This window comes from Lethenteron reissneri, chromosome 23 (genome assembly GCF_015708825.2).
Source record: "Lethenteron reissneri isolate LAM-NWPU_2019-01 chromosome 23, ASM1570882v1, whole genome shotgun sequence".
NCBI lineage: Eukaryota > Metazoa > Chordata > Hyperoartia > Petromyzontiformes > Petromyzontidae > Lethenteron > Lethenteron reissneri.
In genome coordinates, this window is record NC_083801.1 from 12,248,595 (window position 1) to 12,271,891 (window position 23,297).

General features: G+C 51.5%; 1 protein-coding gene across 1 annotated transcript in view; it reads right to left on the reverse strand.

Annotated features, from left to right (window-relative positions):
* Positions 1-10,303: 10,303 nt before the first annotated feature.
* LOC133345994 (nuclear receptor subfamily 4 group A member 2-like) overlaps positions 10,304-23,297 on the reverse strand; it is a 28,231-nt gene continuing 15,237 nt past the window's right edge. The window contains exons 5-8 of the mRNA XM_061557217.1: positions 23,028-23,191; positions 20,495-20,697; positions 18,887-19,065; positions 10,304-12,832 (exon numbers count right to left, since the gene is read on the reverse strand). Coding sequence (XP_061413201.1) covers positions 12,576-12,832; positions 18,887-19,065; positions 20,495-20,697; positions 23,028-23,191 — 803 coding nt within the window. The 3' untranslated portion in view covers positions 10,304-12,575. The remainder of the gene's footprint in view (positions 12,833-18,886; positions 19,066-20,494; positions 20,698-23,027; positions 23,192-23,297) is intronic.

Consider the following 23,297-nt stretch of genomic DNA (forward strand, 5'->3'; position numbering starts at 1 on the left):
ATCACATTTCACCGCCGTGTGCTTTTTCTGGGACGTAGATGAGCTCGTACGTTCGTATGTTGGACTTCTTTCGCGCCGTACGTAGCCAACCGCGCTAATCGGAGGAGGAGGATGCTGCCGTGGTGTGACGGTGAGCGCACAGCGGGCCACAGCGATCCACGAGGTCATCGGTGACATCTCCCGGCGTGTCACTTAAAGCCCCATGCTCTATCCACCCATCAGTAGAATAGTGACACCACAGTCAGCAGCCGATTGGCACATCACGTGCGGTCAAGCGTGGGGTACTTTCCACCTTTTCCAAGACGTCTGGCCAGCGTGGAAGAGTAGGCCAAGATACATTCCATCGGGGCTCTCTAGAACTCCCGTACGCCATTAGTGGCGTGGTCATCAAATCATAGGGCTGCATCTATGGCCTTTTACTGTACGTGAAATATTTTCAGAACGCGTGTGCCTTGTGGATATGCCTGGTAAATCAAGTGTTGAGTAAATGTGTTTTTTTTAACGCATGTTGCTTGAATTGCCTATTAATATGCACAAGTGCGGGTCGATATGTCCTCGTGGGTTTTTATCAAAATAATCGCACCTTGTAGTAGTTATTAGGCAAGCACAACCCCTGCGTGTCACTGATACAGCACCATGTTGCCGGCTGTAGGGAAAGTAAGCAGATGCATTTTTATAGCAATATCGCCATCACAATCTGGCATAATCGACCGACGCTGCATGTTAACTTGGACCCTACTCAGCGGCCGATACAGGAGGCGCTGTCCTTTAACTTGGAGGGAGTGTTCATGTTACCAGCATGCATAACGGGTGCTATAGGCTGCCACGGGGGAGCGCTACTGCGCGCAGCGGCAGTGTGCAATGCAGTCAAATCTGTGTTTGTACTGTTTTGGTTAACCGGGTTAACCAAACCAAAACTCGGAGCCGCACACTCACCGACGTGCTGACGTTCGGTCAAACAACACCACCACCCCTTCCTCCCCCACTCACGCGCGGCGTGGGGAAGCCCTCATCCAGCAGTGGAGCGACACACGCCAGTTCGCGTGACAAATGTGTCAACGTTCAGGACGACCCCCCCCCACCCCCCTTTTCGTCGCTTTGACGCACAGCGCTGGGGAAACGGGTGATGGATGGCACGGGCGATATGGAACTGCTCAGCTTTAAAAAAAGAGAGAGACACGCGCGCGCTGTTTATTCAATCGCAGAGAAGTTCAACATTCACGCAAATACAATCGCATTGTTGTTGCCCAACTGCATCGCACTCGAGGGGGGGGGGGGGCGCTTTACAAACTGGGAAATCGCGCACGCACGCGCTTGTCGAGCTGATTCCCAGTATCTCCACGACCCCTTGTGGAGTCGGCTTCGAGAGTCGGCTTGGATACAACAAAGGGCGGCCGCTGCTTCGCTATTACACACGCGGAGGGGTTCCGTCGGGTTCGATCCCCAGACGCGGCAGCGTGAACAAAGAGCGAGCCTTTGTGTTGTTGTTGTTGCTGTTAAACCACCCCCTCTCTGCACCCAGTAGTACACGTGGGTACAGTACAGCGCAGTTTAGTCGACCGGCAGCTCGCACGTGGGGGTAAAGGTGTAGGCAATCCCACCTCGTCTTAGGTGTCAGCGTGGAAGAGTAGGCCAAACACCACCCTTCTGCAGAGCTCTCTGGAGCTACCTCCAGTTGGCCAGGAGGTTCCTTCCGCCGGCAGCGCGCCCTTCGTCGCAGAGATTCGCGGTTCGACTCCAGGCGAGGGGGCCGCCGCGCTGGTTATTACTGCGGGGGTGCATTCACGGTGGAAGAGCAAAGCAAACTAAATAAAGAACAGCGCACAAGTCGTCTGCTCTCACAGCGGACGTTAAAGATCCTGTGACGTTGTCGCCCAAGGGCTGTTTCGCGGCGTCATCGTTGAAATTGGAAAACAAAAATTACTACATTTGGGATCTGTCGAGCAATCATCGAAACCCCCCCCGACTGCTGGCAGCACCGTCCTGAAAATATGGTGACGAGACGGAGTGAGTCTTTCCGAGATAAACAAGCGAAATAATAATAAAAAAAAACCGGTGTTTGCTAATCGGGTATCGCTTGGGGGGTAGAAGCTGCGGGTTGTTGCCGCCACCGCCGCCTGTGGCCACGCTGTGCGCGCGTGAAGAGGTCGAGGTGGAAGGACGTCACGGCGCCGTCCTGCAATGCCTTGCCCCACGTCACTGCTGGTGGCAGAACCCCTACCTGGAGGGTACGTTTGGCCTACTCTTCCACCCTAATTCTAGATTTGAAGCTTTCGTGACCGCAAGGATTCATATTCTTAGGTTTTTTCGGTAAAGTCACGTAGGAAGCTTGTGTTTGCCTCCGAAACGTCGTGATTTTTTTATTTTACTTTTATTAATTTTAATTTTAATTTTTTACCTACGTGACTTTACCGAAAAAAACCTAAGAATATCTTCCACCCTAGCCAGGCGTCTTGAGCGGCGAGAGCACTCACTCCCACTTTACCCACCACACCACGCGCCACCTGCGTCTCTGATCGACCAACTACAGTGGTGTTACCCACGGGTGCACTCCTGCGATCCGATAGCGCTTTAGAGGCAAGGTTGGTGGATCACGCAGATTTGTGCAACTCCAAAACCCGCTTGGCTGTGAGATGGCAGTACAGAAAGTGGGTTCGTGGAGCCGGTCAGTGCCGACTTAATGTGCCATGCGTGGTTGGGTTGATTTTCTCCGGGGACTCCGCTGTCCTCCCACGTGATGCTAAACACTGCTTGAAATGGAATTAGCCACGCAATCCTAATAATGAAGGACTCTCCTGCCAAATACACACACGCTACTGTTGAGACCCGGTGAGGATGTCTTGTAGACAATGAAGGCGTGCGTCAATTTCGGGTGGACGCATGTCTCTTTGCAAAACGATCATCGGCTTCTCTCTGCTGTGAAGAAAGAAAGGGTCATTGCTCGTAACGTCGCCACCTTACTACGTATGTTATCTTCGGGCAGTGTTATTGTATTATTGGGTCTTTCGGTAAAGTCACGTAGATAGGTTCAAAGAAAATAACAAAATAACAAAACACGACGACGTTTCGATCGCAACGCTAGCAATCGTCATCAGGAAAAAAAAGAGCAGGAAAGCTGCTGAGGCAGGATGTTTTAAAGGTTTCAAATGGATGTAGCCCAAGGCTCATAAACGAAGTGGGCGGGGCTAGAGATGTTAAAGTGAGAAATTTGAATGTCAATGTAAGATCGTGGTTTTTTGTTATTTTGTCATTTTCTTTGAACCTATCTAAGTGACTTTACCGAAAGACCCAAGAATATGAATTCCTGCAGTCACGAAAGCTTTAAGTCAAGATTCAGTGTTATTGTGTTGCGTATTTTTTTGTTTTTGTGGTTGCTGCAAATTGTGCGTCTGCACCCACTGCCGAACGCAAGCATCACAAAGGGAGAAAACACACACACACCTACATATAACATGACGTGGACACAAAATTTTCCATCCTTTTTTTTGCGAGTCACATTTGGACGGTTAGGGCCTCACGAACTTTCCCCAAGCAAGGCTGCTGCTGCTGCTGGTGGTGGAGTGGCGGGGTAGGAGGTTCGTCTCAGCCGGGCGCCACGTGTTGAGCGGTTTGGACACGAACGCGGCTTAGCGAGCGCGCGCGCGTCCAGCGCAGCTCGGCACGCGCAAAGCCACCGCGCGTTTATCTCCCAAAGCATCGGCGAGCTAATGGGGCGAGAATTGCACCGTCTTTAAATAATACCCAACCTTTACGACCGTGAGCGGACGGGAGGGGTGGGTGATGGGGTGGGTGGGTGGGTGGGGGGGTGGAGGAAGTCGGTTGAAAGGGGGCATCCCATTTGGCACACGGAGAATTCAATCGAGTACGGAAAATAAACCGCGCCAATTACGCGCTGACGCGGCCGAGGTCTCGGGTTGGAGTTTGCTTCTGCGGGGAGCGCGCCCCGCACTCCAGCGAAGCGCGTCCGTGGCTCACGAGCACGGATCGGCGGCGCTGGGTGGGTGGCGTTCGGACAGCGTGCGCGCTGCTCGCAGCCCGGTGCCAAAAGACGCGACGCGTCCCGAGCGTTGTAACGTCCGCACGCCGTTATCGATGGCAATTAGAGAATGTTGCTCATTTTGGTGTTTGATTGCGTTTACAGTAACATCCCGATTCACGTTCTCCCCCCCCCCCCCCAAGTTTACGTGTTTTCGCAAATACGTCGTCACTTTATTAACACCGCCACGTGATTTGCGTCGCCTCGAGCCGCGCTGACGTCGCTGACATCATTCGTCCTTTCTCCTGTCCGCCGTCGCATCCTCCGCTTAGCCTGTAAATGACTTTGAGTCACGTCGTTTCGATATTCGTCGCTCCTCTCAAGAACGCATCCCCGACGTCAACCGGGATTTTACTGAATTTCGGTTGGATGGTGTTTACGTTTTTTTACTATAATTGAATGATTACTGAACTATATACGTTATGTTACAAGATGACGTGTCCATTGGGAATTCGCGGCCTGTGGAAGCAGGTATAACAGAGCTACTCTGATGGTATTCCTTCAAGTGATTTTTTTTTAATCCACACGCGATAGCGAGCGACGCACTTTCCCACACGTCCAGGTTCAATTATATTTTCGCGGCATGGCAGTCATTTCTTTTTTAAATTCTCAGACCTACAAGTTTTGCCGAATTAGGTTGAAACCTCAATTTAATACACGTCTGTGTGCAGCCATTGGCGAGACTTGCCGAGAACCATCAACTTAACCACACTTTGAAACTCCGTCTAATCACCAGCGGCTGAAAGCGGGAATCGAACCCAGGTGCCCTGACCACTGAGTCGTGCGGCCACCTCACCAAAAGCACCAGAGATGTGTCGAGCAGACACTTGTTTTTAAATCTCGAGTCCCTTTAAAGATCGGGCTTGAGTAGTTCAACGCGTCTCTAACTCGCCGCGCCACTGCTGGCTTAGAGGGTGTAGCAATCTGGTCGGTATCCACCCGCCTGGCAGTGTTGTCGGCCACGCGATGAGCAACCTCCCTTGCCGTCAGTCTTGCAAACGCGCTCTTCCAAAATGGTCCACGCTCGTTTAACGTTCCCGCTGCCGTTATCAGTCACGTTACGAACAAAAAGAATGGCCGCTAATTTGCCGCTTTATTGTATCTTAACGCGAGCGTTTGAGGTTGTCTCTGAATGTTAATAACGCACCCCCGACAGAGTGTCAGCATTAAAGCCACCTTTGGAGTCCAATACCCACACGCGCCCGCGTCGAGACACCCCGTGAAATGCAAATGACCGCGCGCGCGCCCTCACAGACGCGGGCACGAACGGGCGCGCAGGAGACAATTAGAACGGATTCCGAGCCGGAGTTTGCGGTTTTTCGCCCGTGGCGCCCAGTTTTGCCGAGTATGTGTTGCTGCTGCTGTTGTTGTTGTGGGTGCCGTGTAGCCTTGAATCGTGTATAGGTCATCCATCCATTGTTGCAAACAGGTGCGCGGAATGAGCGCAGGGAGCGAAAACGGCTGCAATTACGGGACACGCGCCGCGCAAACCGATGCCAAAGTTGCGCTCCGGCACCTCCCTTTCATGCATTCATTGATTGTTGTAGCTACACACAGGCAAGGCGTCCAGGGTAGATCTCGTCTATAGAGATAAGCTGCCTTGTCGTTGTCGAACTCAGCTTGAATGGTGGACCACCGGAGGCATAAAGTTCACTCTGGCTTCATCGTGAGACGGTGCCGGCTTCAAGTGACGACTGGTGCTCATGGCGCTGCGCTACGAACCCCGGCGACCCGAGTTCAGTGGCCGCTCACGACCAATGACAGTGGCGAATATTTGAACCGGTCCTGGACCTCCCCTATTATGTCGACTCAGCCTTGAATGAGTACTTACCTGGTGCTGTGTGTAAAACATGAGCAGCGGGGAGACCAAGACGACCGGGCGTGGTGTTGCTGCCCCCCCCCCCTCCACGTCACCCCGCCCAGCCACCCCCGCCGCTCGCAGACGTGTTAACGCCATACAGGGATATCTTAATAACAACTGCACACACGTATATATATTTAAACCTGTCTCTCTTATGAATGACGTGTAATTAACTCGTAATTGCAGCAGCCGCTCAACGCGACAAGCAAAACAACGTCGCGTTGTGAGCGCGCGACTCGTTGCTGATGCGTTTCCCTCTGTGATTTACACAAAAAATTAAAATAAAGAGCGCAAGACAAGGAACTGGTCTCTGTCTCTCTCTCTCTCTGTTGCGCGTCGAAAACTTACTCGGCCGCGTCGACGAAGGACGCGAAGCAATTCCGCTGTGCGCTCGCTCGCCTTGTGTTCGTGCGCGCTCATTCAGACGCACAGAGAAGATGCAAATGTGGTCACTCACTCACTCACTCACGCGCGTGAGCGTTAGTGGCGTGGCGTGGCACGCGTGGCTCGTGCCGCGTGGAGGTGTAAGTGCACACAGGTGCACTCGGGGAAAAAAAATGGTCATGCTGACATCTATAGGGCATCCAGCGGCGCCTTCAATAATGGGCGTGCATGAAGCGCCTTCAACAAAACCAGAAAAGAAAAATCAATCCCCCCTTGGTGCCCCCGCAATTGCTTTGACTAGCGGAGCCCCCTCCCCCACTCGCCCCCCCCCCCCACACACGCAATAGTTCGTCCATCTCGCCCAACCTCGACATCGCAGCTCCATAACAAAGATAAAGACCCCCCCCCCATCCCGTATAGCCTTATCAGACTATTGGGGCAAGTGTTGTTAGCGAGCACCCATGGAGGTCGGCACGAAACAGCGAGGGGCCTGGTGGCCAAAACCACCTCCGGCCGCCTTTGTCTCCCTAGTTGCGATGTTTACACACCGCACTAGGTACTCATTTGATGCTGAGTCGACCTAGGGGAGGCCCAGGACCGGTTTAGCTAATGTTCACTGGTGTTGGCCACGAGCGGGAATCAATCTCGGGTCGCCAGGTTTGTAGCGCAGCGCGCTAACCACTGCACTACCGCTCCATAACAGCACCCACCCCCACCCCACAACTTTTCCCATCCCCCAGTAAACCTCACCCTGCTACTAGCAGCATCCTTCCCCCTCCACCCTCACCTCCTCCGCTACCCCGTGCACCTCTGCACCCCCCCCACTCCCATCGACATTACCGCCCCCTTCGACCGCCGTACCCTGTACAGCACCTCCCCTTGTGTCGAGCGAGGCGGGCGGTGCGCAATGTGGATGAACGATGGAGGTGGTGGGTTGCTCTGGGGGTACCGGGAAGGGGGGGGTGGTGGTGGGAGAGGGGAGGAAGGTGTCTGCGAGTTAATAACCGGAGGGCAGAGGGGCCCGTGCAGATCGGTGGCCCCTACCGGCGACGCATCGCACGGGAGAGGCCGCAGAGAGGGGGGTCACCTGCACCGCGCCGCGCGCACAGCTGCCCGAGCGGGACGGGGGCTTCTCCCTCCCGAGGAAGGCCGGCGGCCGCAATCCCCGTTGCCGCGCCTCCTCCACGCAGACAGAGAACGAATGCTCCTCGTCTCGTTCAACCGCCCTCTCTCATAACCCAGTCGCCGGGCGTTGCGTTTCACGTGTCCCTTGATAAACACACATCGGGTGGAGCAAGCAGACAGCGCGTCGACTGTTGCTGCATGTTTGTATATATATAGACGTACATTATATACACGCTTGGGGAAAGACAGCGGCGGATCGGAGATGCCTTCATCCAGCAGTGGTTTCACCATGGCACATGCTGACGAGAGACACGCACGCACGCACACACGCACGCACGCAAATACGCACAAACACGCGTCGTGGCGTGCTCGTGTGCAGGAAGCGTTTGGACGGAGCGGATGAGCTCGCGGAAACTGCACGGCGGAGACCGCCGTTCGTGAAGCAATGAATCGACACCCGGTGAATCTGGGACAGAAAAAAAGAACCCCCCCCCACCCCCCACTGCGTAGCATCTGTCATCTGTCTATGCCTCCATTCGTCCGCTCCTGCTCGCTCGCTCGCTCGCGCGCGCTACTGGCACCGAGCGAGGTCCGTTCGAGGGGCCGGTGCGCTCCGTGTCGCCACTCATCAGCGGCGCTGAGTGTGGGCCGCTACCTGTTGGAGCCATCGCACCTGGCGCCTCGTGCGCGATGTTCCACGCGGGTTGAGCGGACCCTGCGCGCGAGTTGTGTGTCCGTCCGTGTCCTTCACAACAAAAAAGGGGCGCAAATTCGTGCCGAGATCCCGGCACGGCACGAGTCCATTCGCACCCTCCGCGCAGTGCCACACGCCGCGCTACCACACCACAGTGGTCTACTACAATGACACATTGCCCTTGAGCAATCCACTGCTGGATGAGGGCTTCACCACGCTGTGGCAGTCGGGATTGTTGAGGATACCTCGCCACGCTGGTCAGTGTGGCCTGGCAAAGGGGCTGTTGATGAGGCGGAGGGGTGGGTGGGGGTGGGTGGGGGAGGCGGAGGAGGTGGAGGGGCTTTGACCGGTTCAGATATCAATCGCCGCCACTGACGTGAGCCGTTGTCGGGAATCGCACTCGCAGCGGCGCGATGACCATCGCGCCGCTGCGAGTAGCTGACTGAAGGCGCGCGCGTGTGTATATTTGATGAGAACCGCAGCGTAAACGGGAACTCATCTAGTCCCGTCGCTGCTAAGTTATCCGTAGTCCGTAGTACACGCGAGCCTGACACGCGCGCACTATATATATGTTTGTGTGTATAGTACATGCTGTTTATACGCATGATCACATTTTAAACGAACGCTGCTGTAGCTAGAGGCCCGTGCGCGTTGATAACTGCGGGTAGTAGTATTTCTGTTGATGATGTCCGCAGCGGGATTCTTTCTTGTCCGTCCGTGCTGGAACGCGCGGTTAATGAATCGACAGATGACCGTCGTTTGTATCTCCTAGAACTCCCGTACACGTGTGCGTGCGTGCGTGTGTAGACAACTTCCTTTTTCAAATGTAAAGCGCCGGTGTTTCAGCACGTTTGGGCGGCTCGATTCATTGTAATTGCCTTCCATATCCACCCCGTTCTGCTCGAGGTTCGTTGACGTAGCCCTGGCTCAAACGATCCAAAACGCGCACAAGCGAGATGGACATACCAGCCCTTAACATGTCTAAATAACATGTCACAAGTCGTGGTGTAACACACGCGTTAGTATTTAGGTGACGGGCGCAGAATATTCGGAATTTACTTCACGTCTCATTTGATTTATAATCGGAAAATGTGCAGCTTCATAAATAGCGATATATCAACGTTACGAACTACTGTCTTAGGTCGCAAAGTATTGGCGTTTCTTATACCCTTAACGTATGTATGTACCTATTCAATTTAATTTTCAAATGCGAAGTTTGTAATAAGTTCCGAATTGCAAACGAAAAACGGATTTGTATATAGAAGTGTGTGGCGCATTCAAGGTAACGTGTCCGTAACGTATCAGAGTTAAAGTCGGACTAAACGTCAACGCGTGGGAATCGTCATACGTGTATGATGTGTGTACGCATTACGCACTTACCTGCACAAGATGTACTCAATGTAGCTTGCCAGCTGCCTTAGATGTACTGTTTATCATGCCGAATTAGGGATATGCAACATTAACTTTATCTAAATGCATGACGTAACCGTAAAAATGTTTTATGTAATGGTCGGGTATGATTTATCTCAACTATTAGTATTTAACAAACCTAAAATCCTGTAATATTGCGTTGGCAGTGATGCACGAGCATAAATAACAAAATCCCAACATATGCGGCAATTATCATACTGCCGTAAAATGGGTGTAGGGGACCTATGATAAAATACAACAGCTGACGTTTCGGGCAGTAGTCCTTCTCCCGTGTTCATGGCAGTGTTCGTGACGGATGTGTTAACATTTACAAACTATTTTTCTGACATGGACAAGCCAATTCGCAGACGGTAGAGTTCACGTGTACGAAAATGAGTGAATTAGATTTATCCGCATACTTGACAGTGTTTGGTTGCTTCGTTATTTGAACGAAATTCCCTTGCCCGTACCATAGGTATATATATATAAAACGTATAGGGCGTGCGCGTGTGTATATGTGTATGTGGATTATTGTGATTTTTTTAAGGAAAAGATACGTGCGTGTTTTGTTGACGACTTGACAATTGCCAACTTCGCAGTACAGTCTATACGCGTCCTCCCGTGACAGTACTCATATCGGGACCTCTCTGCTGGCATCCGTCCTTGGGAAGCGAGAACACAACCCACACACCGGCTTGAGGACGACTCGCTGTGCAAGGAGGAGCTCGTATAAAATAAGACAAACGAATGCAACGTTGATTGAATTGTTTTTTTTTATATATTTATGCGGTTATGTACATTTTTGCCTGAAATTTATGTTGCAATGTATATATAAAAAAAACGAACGTCGGGTGATTCCACATTTGTCCTTTTTGTAACGAGTCGAGGAATAAAACAACTCCCCGCTCTTAACACTTGTCTGTTGTTGTTTAAGAGTGTCGCGTTTCGCAAGTGACTGCGTGTGTGCGTGTGAGCCCAGCAATCATCGCGTGGCGGCGAACTTAGAACCGTGGCCACACCGCGCACGTGCCCTGCCCCACGTGGCGTCACCCCCACACACTCCCCACCCCCCAGACACGCGGACAGAACGGGACCATTGCCCTACTCACTTCTCGTGCTACTCCGTCTCCCCTCTCTCTCTCTCACGAGTTCACATCATCGTCACTGTGGAATATCACGGGGCTTAGGTGGTTGGTGGTCGATTGGAGAGACGAAATGTGCTATGAGCTCGCGTTCTCGATGGACTTGACCCTTGCATGAGTGCGCGACAACAAATGTTCAGACTTACTGCTGAAATGGGAGAGATGAAACTTATTGACGGAACGATGGATGGGGGGGGGGGGGGGTAGAGGAGGAGGAGGAAGAGGTGATGGGTTGAGTGGTAGACGATGGGTGTGGGAGTTCGGTGACAATGTACGTATCACCTCGCATATGTACAACACTGTGGGTTATTTTTGTTATATGCACTGTTCACGCGGGGGTGGGGAAGGGGGGAGGGGGGAGTTGAAAATAAAAACGAGTGAACACGAGAAGGAAGGAACAACACTGTATCCCTACGTACAGCTTCCATATATTTGACACAAACTGTTTGGACACGCACCGGAGACTGGGCCACGAACCGTCGAATGGGTGAAACCTCTCACCACGTGCACGTAGCGTCAGCATCGTCATCATCATCATGTCAAGTCGCCCCATAGCCAAAAAGCTGGCGTGTTATTGTACGGTCTGTTCAAATACGTGTGTGTATATATATAGAACGCCGATTCCTCGCGAAAGTTACACTTTCTCGGTAAAAGTTCATTGTACACTGATTGTAATCCTGTGTGTATATATACTGCGCTTTTACAAGTGCTGGGGTGTTAGTATGTACAGCGAAGAACAGCAACAAGCATCGCGCGCGCCGTTAACCGGGGTGGCCGATTGATTTGCGGGTTTTTTCCCCCTTTCTCATTAAAACTCTTTGTCAGCGTAAAGGGTGGCTCGTCATTTTTTTCTTTATTTAGTTTTTTTTTTAAACCATTCGGAAACAAAGCAGCGACTTAAAATTGCACTTCGCCAAAGTCATTCATCATAATAATAATACAGAGCACTGGTAAGGTTGGATTGCGTTGGCCATGACGCTCCCCGTACCTCTTTTAATTTTCCCTTCCAACGAAACTCGCCACCTCGTTTAGCACTCACCCTATACAGTATACACAGTCCGTCGAAGGGCAGTTTGGGGTCAGAGCAACGTTGTATCTCAATATAAATATACGCATATACTGTATATATACACGTGTTTTGGCGCATGTATATATGCACTATATATATAAAATAACTATGAATTCGTAAATGAGTTAAGAGCTAATTATAAGTTAAGCGGTGCGTTGGTTTAATTCATTGATTAGCCCCCGGTCAGATATTTCAGCAAACTCTCTGTGCGTTGAAATTAAATACAGTACAGCGGGTTTAATTCATGTGCAGTTGTCACTGAAGCATGGACACGCGTGTGAGCGTGGCCTGTCCCAACCCCGCGTGTGTCCGCGCGTTTGTGTTCAAAGCGAATTGAAGCGACACTGGGTCCCGTTGTTTTCAGGGCTTAATTTCAACCGGAGTTCTACGGGGCTGAGCTCCGGAAAATAGTATTTCCCATAGCAGAGGATGGGGGGGGGGGGGCAAGAGGTGGTGGGGGGGGGGGGGGTCCGGGGTTGAGGGCTCCCTGGAAAATATTCCTTGAGAAATTAAGCCCTGCACGTTTGTGGACAATGTCGCCTGTAATACAGTATACTGCATTTGCGTGCACCTCCAACAGCCGGGGTCATATGCACCATGGCCAGTGGAACGAAGCCGATGTGATGTGTAAATGCGACTGCCCTGGCCGTAAATATGAACTGCAACGCATAATTAAAGGAGGGGGGGTGTCGGCCGAGACGACACGGCGAGACGAAAACAGATTCCTCTTGAGTTGATTTTAAATGTCCGGGGTTAAGTGTTTTGACTAAAACGTTGTTGAGTCTTGAGACCATCAAACACGGGCGCGCGCAGAGATCCACCAGGACGACGACGACAAGGACGACGCCGCGGTCTCAGAAGGGAAGCGTATCCAGAAAGAGCTTGTCCAGAATCGGGGGCGGAGGGACCAGGTCTTCGAGCTTGAGGTAAAAGATGCGCTGCAGGCCCTGTGTGCACAAAGTGCGCAGCTCGGGCAGCTTGCCCAGCAGGCGAGACAGGTAGGCGGGCCGTCCGGCCGCCGGGGTGCTGAACGCCACGTGGTCCTTGAGGCAATTTACGAGTCTCGTCTGTAGCTCCTCCACCCGCTTGGGCTCCTTGAGGCCGTGGCGCTCTGCACAGGGGGAGAAGGGACGGGGTTGGGGTTAAGGTTGGGCACCACGTGGACTGCGGAGAGAGAGGACGGAGGGAGAAGCACACCCCCCCCCCCAGTCCACGAGACCTCCATCGCCACCACCACGCAAGGCTCGTGATGGAATTGAGAAAGAGCGGGGACTTTTGGCTTCGAAGATGACTCATAAGAGATCAAGAAGCTATGTTGGCGGTGGTGCAACATCACACGTAAATCGAGATTTTCACGACAATTAATATCGCGAAAACGAATTTCAGCATGTTTTGCATGTCAAGATGTCATCACCATCCTTGCAAATACAAACACGGAGTTGTGATTGCATTGCAAAAACAAGTAAGCTGCAGAAGAACGGCGGGGTTTCACGATAATGAGGACCCATCAGTACAGAATATGCACCAATGGCTAATGCTTCTATTTTGTTGTGTTGGTAGGTTCTGATGTTGAGGACGCCTATTTGCGTAGCTTACCACTTGTTTCTGGACTGCAAGCATTTCTACGACTGCTGAATTGCACCTTAGAAAGTGCTTGAATTGCAATAATTAACAAACTCAAAACGATGGTAATTAACTGCTGGAAAAGTGTTCGGTCAATTGGCCTTTTATTTTCGTGTAGAGACGGGAGCGGCCAGTTAGGACTACTTGTGTTGCATACAAAAAAAAGCTATCACGTTAACACGTGCACTGCATTGAAGCAACCACCGGGTGTGCACGTGGTCCAGGAGGATGAATTTGCATTCGATTGGAGAAGATCGGCAAACGCGACGAAGGCTGCACCGCGCGAGAAGGAAGAGCGCTGGCCATGATTGGAGCCGAGAGGCGGTGCAGAGTGGGTGGGCAATGAAGGGAGATGATTAATTGAGCTGTGGAAATCTCTGGGCTCCGTGTGAACCGTGACGTGTGAGCCCTGCATGCGCTCACCGTCGCATAAACAATAGCTCATACAATCTGCGAGGTCCACTGTGAGTGTTACGTTTGGCTAGACGTCTCCATTGTTCTATGTTCTCGATACCATCCGCGTCAAGGGTGGATAACCATTGCACAGGACAAGAGGAACGATGTGGGGTGTTTTGTTGATTTACCTTTACAACTGGATGAAGTTAGACACACCTGGCGTGCATTATGACTATAACACACACACGTTGTTTAGGTGCTCTGTCTCACAAACGAGACCCGCGATTTGCCATTGAGAATCAACGACAAAACCCACACACCCCTCCCCCACCTACCCACTCACCCCCCCCCCCCATGTCATTACACCTCGGCGTGTGTTATTTGCCGAACAACAGCTGTGCGCGACGTGAAAATCATGCACAACTGGTTTTGCATATTTAATGTCGAGGCTACTATACTGGCCAATTTATGATAAGCCTAATCACCATCATCGTCATCCTCATGGTCATCAGCAAGACGAGCAGCAGTTATCCATTGTTTTACCCATTGCTCCGTGAAGGCCTAACCATCCACACGCAAGCCACGAGCTCTCTCACCGGAGACAAGTTTCTCACGATAACTTCATTGTGGGTGCTTACGTGTTGGTCTCGCGATAGTGTAGCGGTTAGCGCAATGCGCTACGAACCCGGCGACACGAGTTTGATTCCCGCTCACGGCCAACACCGGTGACGATTATCTGAACCGGTCCCAGGCCTCTCCTAGGTCGACTCAGCCTCAAATGAGTACCTGGTGCGGTGTGTAAACACATTGCCACTAGGGAGACAAAGGCGGTCGGGCGTGGTGCTGGCCACCCACCCCCTCGTGTACCGTTCCGGCCTTCATAGGTGCTCGCTAACAGCACTTGCCCCTACAGTCTGTTAAGGCTATTTGGGGGATCTTTGTTGATCTTTGTTGTCTCGCGATTAGACCGTGCGCCTACTACACGAAGCATGTGCGGTGCTGTACGTCGATGGTGCAGGAGCCACGTTATCGATGCATTGCTGCATGAGCGGCTCTCCACGCCGTTGCTGACCGTCTGGGGTCAAATTTCGATGTAAAGCTTCTTTCGTGACTGCAGGGATTCATCTTCTTGGTTCTTTCGGTAAAGTTACGTAGAATGGAAATAATAAAAGAATAATAAAACATAATAAAATAATGTCGAGAAGCGAAGACAGACCTGTTCTCCACCTGAGGACGGCTGCTTGCGTTGTGGCCGAAACGTCGTGAGAATAATTTAATTATGTTTTCTTTTTATTATTTTATTATTTCCATTTACCGAAAGAACCAAGAATACGTCTGGGGTTAATTGACCGTAAATTCACCCCGCTTTGTCAATGCGGGTTGGTGAGGAAGGTGAATGATGCCTGTTGTTGCACTGCCCCCATGCATCCCACCACGTCGCCCCATATAACGACAACCTCCTGTGTCGAGGTGCTCACCCATCCAAGCACTCGCCTAAGATGAGCGCGTTTGCCTACGTTACGGTGCGAAAGAAATTTAACATACGTACATACATAGCCCAGTGTCCCTATCTTGCTTAGCTTCCGAGCTCTTACGAGATCATGGCCCATGGGACATGTGTTGTAGGGACATACCATGAATTGAAAGTCCTCTGATGTCAGTCATAGCGAATGAGTAGTGACCACAAACAAACACGTGACCACCGACAAAAAGGCTTGTGACGTCACGTGTGTACGCGCACTCTATTGGTGTGACGCCGTGTTGCGCTGGGCGTGGCCTCATTGGTCATCGGCCGTCCAATCTGAATAATTTGAGCACGTGGAATGTATTGCCCGGTATAATTGTAAGCATGTTGTGAAATAATTGCACGTTGGTTCGTCGTCCATTTGCACACGAAAGCGACGAGCCAAGTTCGATTTTCGGCCTCGGCTGACATCAGTTGGCTTCGCGTCCCATCGCCGCCCCCGACCAACTAAAACCACCCACTCGCCCGTCCACCAACTCACAGTGAACAGTGCAGTGAAACTTGCTCAAACAATACCCCCCCTGACCGGCACGGTGTGGGGGGAGGCCATCATCTAGCAGTGGATTGAGATAGAGAGAGAGAGGCTGAACATATCGCGCAATGAGCGGGAGCCCCAACGTATTTAGACTCCTCCGCTAACAACTTGAACGATCACTTAACACACAAGGCCAATGCCACTACAGCTTCATTGGTGGCCGGCTGCAGCGTTGCTCAGTAACTATCAAAAGATGGGCACATTTTAATCGGAGGGTCACAGCCCGCGAAGACCAGCGATTTATTTAGTAAGCATTTAATATTGCTTAGCTTGCGTATCTATCTAATGACGAAACAGTAGAAAAGACAATACAGAGTGGTGTCACGTTGCTTAGAATTCCAACGCGCGCATTTATTTATTTATTTACACGGGCGACGATTTGGCTGGAATGCAGTTTTCACACCTAAGGCTCTTGACCGCGTAGATTAATTGGCATTGCGAGTATCACCTGGGCATGTGTTAACCCAGGTGACAACATGGCGAGGGATCAATTAGAACGATTCAATTGCACAAAATACCGCGGCGAGCCGAACTCGCGGCCGCTTATTTAATTCGCACAGTAACGCAACCGATGACGCCCTCGTCAACATTCTTCTGTTCGTGGATCTCCAGAGAGGGGAAGGAACGCTCTTGAGGAAGGGGGGAGGGACCACCTATGTAGAGATGGAGCGGTGACGTCAACGTATGTACGGTTGTGACGTGAAATGACCGGCACCGGCACACGACTGTGGACAGTGGCGTCGGCACGGATATATATATATATAATTTATAAAGGGCAGCATGGGATTTGAGGTTGGATCGTGTGGATGATCAAGCCCTGATTTTGTGTGGAGCCTAAACGGTACCCTAATATTCGCTTACTGCTTAATACCGAATTGCAAAGGATAGAATTAAGATGCAATTCCTTGCATGGCTACTTTATCTATTAGGCAACAGTAATAACGACAACAAAACATCTCCCAGACAAGCCGATCTAAAATAGATGCGTCCGCAATAAATGCTCCGTGCACAACAACGTACGCTTACGTTTTACGCGCTTATTAAATAAAACGCGACTGCGAGCCGGCGACAAGGCTAAATCAAAATCGGTATGCGGAATGATATCCGAATTTGTTTCATGTTGGTGCTGTTTTTTTTCTACTCACGCCCAGCACACTAAGTCATTTGACCAAACGCTACGAGACGGTAAACACGCAGCGGCATCAGCAACAGTATATAGATATCAACTGAATGATAATACAATGGTGCAGCACAGGAACAAATTGGTAGTAATTATGTTTTGTAACAAATTTGAGCGCTTCATAAATATTCATGGCGAGCCGGGGTCCCGGCAGGATAGTGAAAAGCACAAACAAAAGTCGCGAATGAGCGGCGGCTCGCCTCGCCTGGGGACTGCGCGACCCACATTACCGCAATTCGTACATTAGCATGCCATTAATTTACAATTACATCGCACGGCGACTGTTGAGATATTTGCCGAGTGTGTTTAACTCGGTCTTCAATTACGAACGATGCAAGGTCGCCCACAAAATTTCGGAAATGCCACAATATGAGACTTGCCGGGATCATTAGGCATGGTGCAGTGGATATTGGAGAAGAAGGCGAGGGAGATGGTTTTTAAACCCACACCCCCCCCGCCTCGCCTGCTCGCATCCGCTGTGCGATGCACCCACCACCCCCCTAATTAGCGCGCCGCCAATGCGCTCCGAGTTCAGGCCACCGCGGCCGTGCGGATTGAGTCATTAGTTGCGAATTGTTTTAAATACTTAAAGATTGTTTAATGACACTTTTCCGAATGATTGCTTGCTGCCAGTACCCTAGGCTACCGATAACCTATAGTTGCATCCGCCCCCCCTCCCCCCGGGCCCATCATCCCCCTCGCCGCCCCCCCCCCCCCCCGCTATTTAACGCGTATCGAATGTAAATGATCCTGCCTCGCTCGCAAGGATGATGGAAATCGGCTCGGCTCTTTTCGCCCTTAGGCTCGCCGTCCATCGTTCCCGAACGTATTTGGGAGTCAATATCACCGTGGCCATGAAAAAAATACAAATACAAGGTAGAAAAGAGGCGACGTGTCGGGTAATGACCCTTTCTCAAAGAGACGTAGAGTGATCTTGACTTAAAGCTTTCCTAACTGCAGGAATTCATATTCTTTGGGCCTTTCGGTAAAGTCACGTAGATAGGTTCAAAGAAAATAACAAAAATAACAACAAAATACGACGTTTCGATTTCTTGCGTTACGATCGAAACGTCGTAGTTTTTGTTATTTTTGTTATTTTCTTTGAACCTATCTACGTGACTTACCGAAAGACCCAAAGAAGAGGTCGAGTCATTATATTAACTATATTTTCATTTTTAAAGCAGCGTTGATTTTGTTATTCGTGCTCGTGCACCACCGCCACCTCAGGCAGCAGCAGCATCACCGGCAAATAATTCGATGTAGGATCGACGCGTTTGATTGGCTTCGTTTGCGGTTCTCGTACTGGGCCGTGCCAACGCCCAGCACGACGACAGTGCCTCGTGGGCTTGTCTGAGAGACGTCACCCACGCTGGCGGGGAGAAACGCGGCTTGCTACCCACACGGCAAATATACACCACGCTGGTACGGCTATGCTGTCCATCTACTCGACAATACAATGCCACCGTTACTCTATCCGCAGTTAGCTAGAGGTGCACGTGGGCTATACCAATGCAGCATTTCCATCACGTGACAATAGTGTGTGTGTGTGTGCAGGACCATACACACGACACGCATTTGCGTTATTTAGACAGTGTAGTGTGCAGCGGTGTACGTAGAGTACAGCACGCCCAGGATATCTCCCGTGTGTTTATACTTATCATTGGTTAGGGTCATCGTTAAGATCTATGAATGCGCCACGTGCCATTCACTCCCTATTGTGTGTTGATTGCTATTCCATCGTAGGATGGTAAGGGATGACGGCTACTTTGAAGGTCTTCATCCAAGACGGTATTGACCATAGCTGATGACGACGGTGATGATGACGACGTGTGTAGATGTGTACATTCGCCCATGTCGATCTTCAATTAACGCCGCACATCTGCGCGGTGTCGTGACGCACACCCACCTGTGACCATGACGAGAGACGTCAAGCAAGAGAAGGCTGAAATATCCACGTTCAACTCCTGCAGGCTGGCAGAGAACTCCAGGATTGCGTCCAACCAGTCCCCGAATCCTCGTAAGCATTGCAGTCGGTGCATCACCACGCCGTTGCAAAAGATCAGCTTTCCCTCGGCAGGGTTCGATCTGTACGGCACATGACGGCACAGGAGGCATTGGTCACACTGATAGCAATGCTTATTGTATGTGCTATTCGATGATAGGGCAGGAAAGTCTCACCGAGTTTTGAAATTATTTCAGTAAGATCTTGCATTGGGGTGCTTAGCCAATTGAACTAATGAATGATTTGATACGTGGGAGGAAACTGGAGTACCCACAACGCACGGGAGGGGATAACACCTATCGTTACATTCAATCAACTTGCTGCACTACCATTTATTTGATCACATTGCCGCCTAGCTGCCTTTGGAGATCGATCTGAAGGCGCGTGGTCCATCAACGTAGTCGCCAGTGCACGCATCGCGTGCACGCGCCATCGCACCAGGGACATTTGCACTTCTAATAACACACCTGTACGCAAAAACTACGCTGCCAGGTGTCCTTGAAGCTGGCATTAAAGACTCTGTGATATAATTCGCGAGTGTGAGCCGTTGTTTTATTCAGAAGCCATCGCACCAACTCAAGACTGTGCTTGCAACTTGGCACAACTACACGGCGAGAGCGTCCCTCGAGTAACGACGATGTTGTAGACGGTTCACAGCGTTTTTTTTTTTTACGCAAATCTCCCTATAACAAGAGGAAGGTTGGTTCAAAGGTATGCCATCTACTTGCAAGAAATACCTATCTGATAGTCAAGAGTAACGACAGAGTGGCAGCCAAATCCCTTTCTGACGCGTCTCTGCTGGGCATCTGTGGAGAAGAGAGTAACAGCTCACCGGATTTATCCAGGATAAAGATTCTAATTAACCAAAAATGATTCTGAGAGAATACACCCAAGAAGACTCTCACGGCGGAGATGGAGCGATGCTGAGTGGATTGTCTTTTACATCTCCGTGAGAGATTCCACGGCTTGGGGGAGGCCTTCATCCAGCAGTGGATTGCTCATGGATAATTATGATGCTATAGCAGCCTACATATCCACCTACCTGCACAGACCTCACTCGCAATGGAGACAGAAAAATCTATGGAACTCTCCACTTGCTAAAGGCAGGTCATCTGTAATCTGGAACCTAATGACGTTTACGAGGGTCCGCGCAAAGTTGTAAGTATGAGTTGATGCAACTCTCTCTCGGCTTTTGCATTTACATTTGGCAGGAGTGTGGGAGGGGGGGAGAGTCGACAGAGGGGGGGGGGGGGAGATGGAGAGGGGGGTACACAGTAAATGATAACAAAAAACCCATGAACACGTCTACCGAGGAAAAGGAGTGATGAAATCAGTCCATATGCATGCAGGTGGGTGCGAGATGAAATTTTTATTTGCATCGCAGGATCGTGAGAGGTGGCGACGACTTGGTAAGGAAGAGGGGATGTGTGTAGGCTTCATCCAGCAGTGTATTGAGCATAGTTGCTGCTGCTGCTAATGATGACGATGGTGATGGAGGTGGTGCCACCATACCTGTAGGCGAGTCTGAGCACGAAGAGCTCTAGGAAGGCGGCCTCGAAGAGCAATTCGCGGTCATCGCGGAGCAGCTCGGCCACGCCCGGGAGCTTGTCGACCCAGCTGCGGATCACGTCCATGCAGCCCGTGAGTAGCTCGTAGAACTGCTGCACGCTCTCCGCGTCCGTGCCTCCCGTCTGGAACTCGCCTGCCGACTGGAACTGCGTCGGGTTTCGAACGGATCGAGAGAGCGAGAGAGGAGAGGGAGGGAAGAAGGGATAAACACGTTGTGTTTTAATGGACATCTGTGAAACCGCTGGACATCTGTGAAAAAAGAGGTGAACAGCTCATCGGATTCCTCCAGTATAAATACAGATTCTGATTCTGTTAACGTCGTCTTGTTGAGATATTGGGTTTGGAGAGAGAGAATGAGGACAGGTGATGAAAATAGAGTAGTCCCCCATGCAAACCATTAGCTCTTATCTTGTAGCTACACACACATATCTGCGTGTCACTGGTTGTCCGACACGAGTTGGAAGTTTTGGAAATAAACTTTGTAGGTGCGTTGTAGTGACGCTATTGGAGGGACGTGTAAATAATAATAATAAAACATTCGCGCCGGTCATACCGAAATGTCTTCACTATGGCGCACCTACAAGTCACTTTCAAGTTAGTTTTTGGAGAAAAAAAACCCCATAGGTTTGCAGCTGCGATAGAATGGCATATTTTAACATGCGTTACGTGTTCCGTTAATTCGGATGTACTGTATCGACTCGACGCAGTGTAGACTGACGGAGCGGTGGCGCAGTGGCAGAACACATTGGCCGTGTGGAGCTGGATAGAATGTTAAACCTGACTTCCATTCTCGTTCGCTGTTAACATCAGTGGTCGGAATATATGAATCACTAATGCCCCTCCCCCATCGTCGTCAACACCCCTCTCCCCTCCCCTCCGACCTCACAACCCGCATTGACGACATGGTGAAGTATGATCACACAATTCACGTCATGACCCACTCGGCATGGGCAGTCTTTTGTCCAGCAGTGGATTGGTAAAGCGCCCGTGTGTTCGTGTGGTTCAAAGCGATTGTGGCCTACGTGGCGGCACGCATTCATTTCAAGTGACGGGAACTGCCATGAACAGCACCGTCTGCACGTGCTTCGTAATCTTTGCGCATTTCGTAAAATTTGACCGATTGGAGGCGCGCCGAACTCCGCACGTGGAACCTCGCACGTGGAACTCCCCACGTGGAAATTCGCACGTGGAACTTCGCACGTGGAACTCCCCACGTGGAAATTCGCACGTGAAACTCCCCACGTGGAACTCCCCATGTGGAACTTCGCACGTGGAACTTCGCACGTGGAAATGCGCACGTGGAACTCCCCATGTGGAACTCCGCACGTGGAACTCCGCACGTGGAACTTCGCACGTGGAACCTCGCATGTGGAACTCCGCACGTGGAACTCCCCATGTGGAACTTCGCACGTGGAACTTCTCACGTGGAACTTCTCATGTAGAACTCCGCACGTGGAACTTCGCACGTGGAACTCCACACGTGGAACTCCCCACGTGGAACTTCGCATGTGGAACTGCGCACGTGGAACCTCGCACGTGGCGGAGCAATGCGAGGCGCGCACGCCGGTGCTGTCACGCACAGGCCGCGCGAATAAGCCGCGCCGCGCGAGTGATGTGCAGTATTGATTTGCAGGGGTTAAAGAGCGAGCGAAACTGTGACCAAGTTATAATTAAAGCCCACTCCGTAAAAACAAAAATATCTACTCGCAGCTCGCAAGTTCTTTGGACGTTACCGTCCGTCTGTTCCTCCAGCAAGCCAGCAATACTTTGTTTTAATTATAATATCGTAAAAATCACCTTGCTCAGCACAGGCTCAAAATGAGTACAATACGCCAAGCGGATATCCGCAAACAAGCAGCGAATATTAAAGTTGTAGTTGATGGGAGGGGATTCCAGGAGGAGGAATGTCGCGTGAGTGAGCTGCATGTGTGCGGAGGCGCTGAGTTGACGCCAGTCGACAACGCGAATTGTAATAGAGCGCGTTGGGATATTGGACACGCGATTAAAAAGATTGAAGGTCCCCGCGTCGGCTACTGCGTGCCCGGGGGGGGGGGGGCTGGGGTGTTTGTGGTTGGGGGGGGGCAAACACACACACACACAGCTTCACCGAGAGCGTTCATGCATCAAGTTCAATTGTGCGATCGAAGACATCCGCTGGCCATCAAGCCTATTAGCGAGCTCACCATGAACCGCAAAAGGACTTGGCGACGGGGTGGGAGCAGGGGGTGCAGGGGAGGGCTGGGTGGGTGGGTGGAGGTGGGCGGAAGGGTAAAGTGGGGGGGTGGACACGGGGGGGGGGGGGTGGTGGATGAGAGGCGATTGGGTGGGTGGCAGGTGGGTGGGCGGGCGGACGGACGGACGGGCGGTGTCGGGGCCGGGGGACAGCAGGAGAGGAGAGCTGCGGCAGAAGGGTGCAGCGGTGGGGGATGGGAAGGGTGGGGGGTATATGAGGGTAGCACTGGGCCTGCCGGCTCACCCTGGAGTAATCCAGGCTGGTCACGTCAGGGTTGGAGTCGACATGCGCCCTGACAAGTGCGCTGATGAGGCTGACAGGCGGCGAGGGAGGTGAGCTCTCGTGGGAGTTCTTGGGCTTGGAGGGCAGGCGTCCACGCCGCCCCTTCAGGTTGTCCGTGCGCACCACTAGAGAGCGAAGGGAACGCGCCAGTGAGACGGGACATTGCGTTGTTGTTGTTGTTGTTGTTTTTGTGCACAAAGACAATTTACACGGGAGAGAAGAGCAACGTGG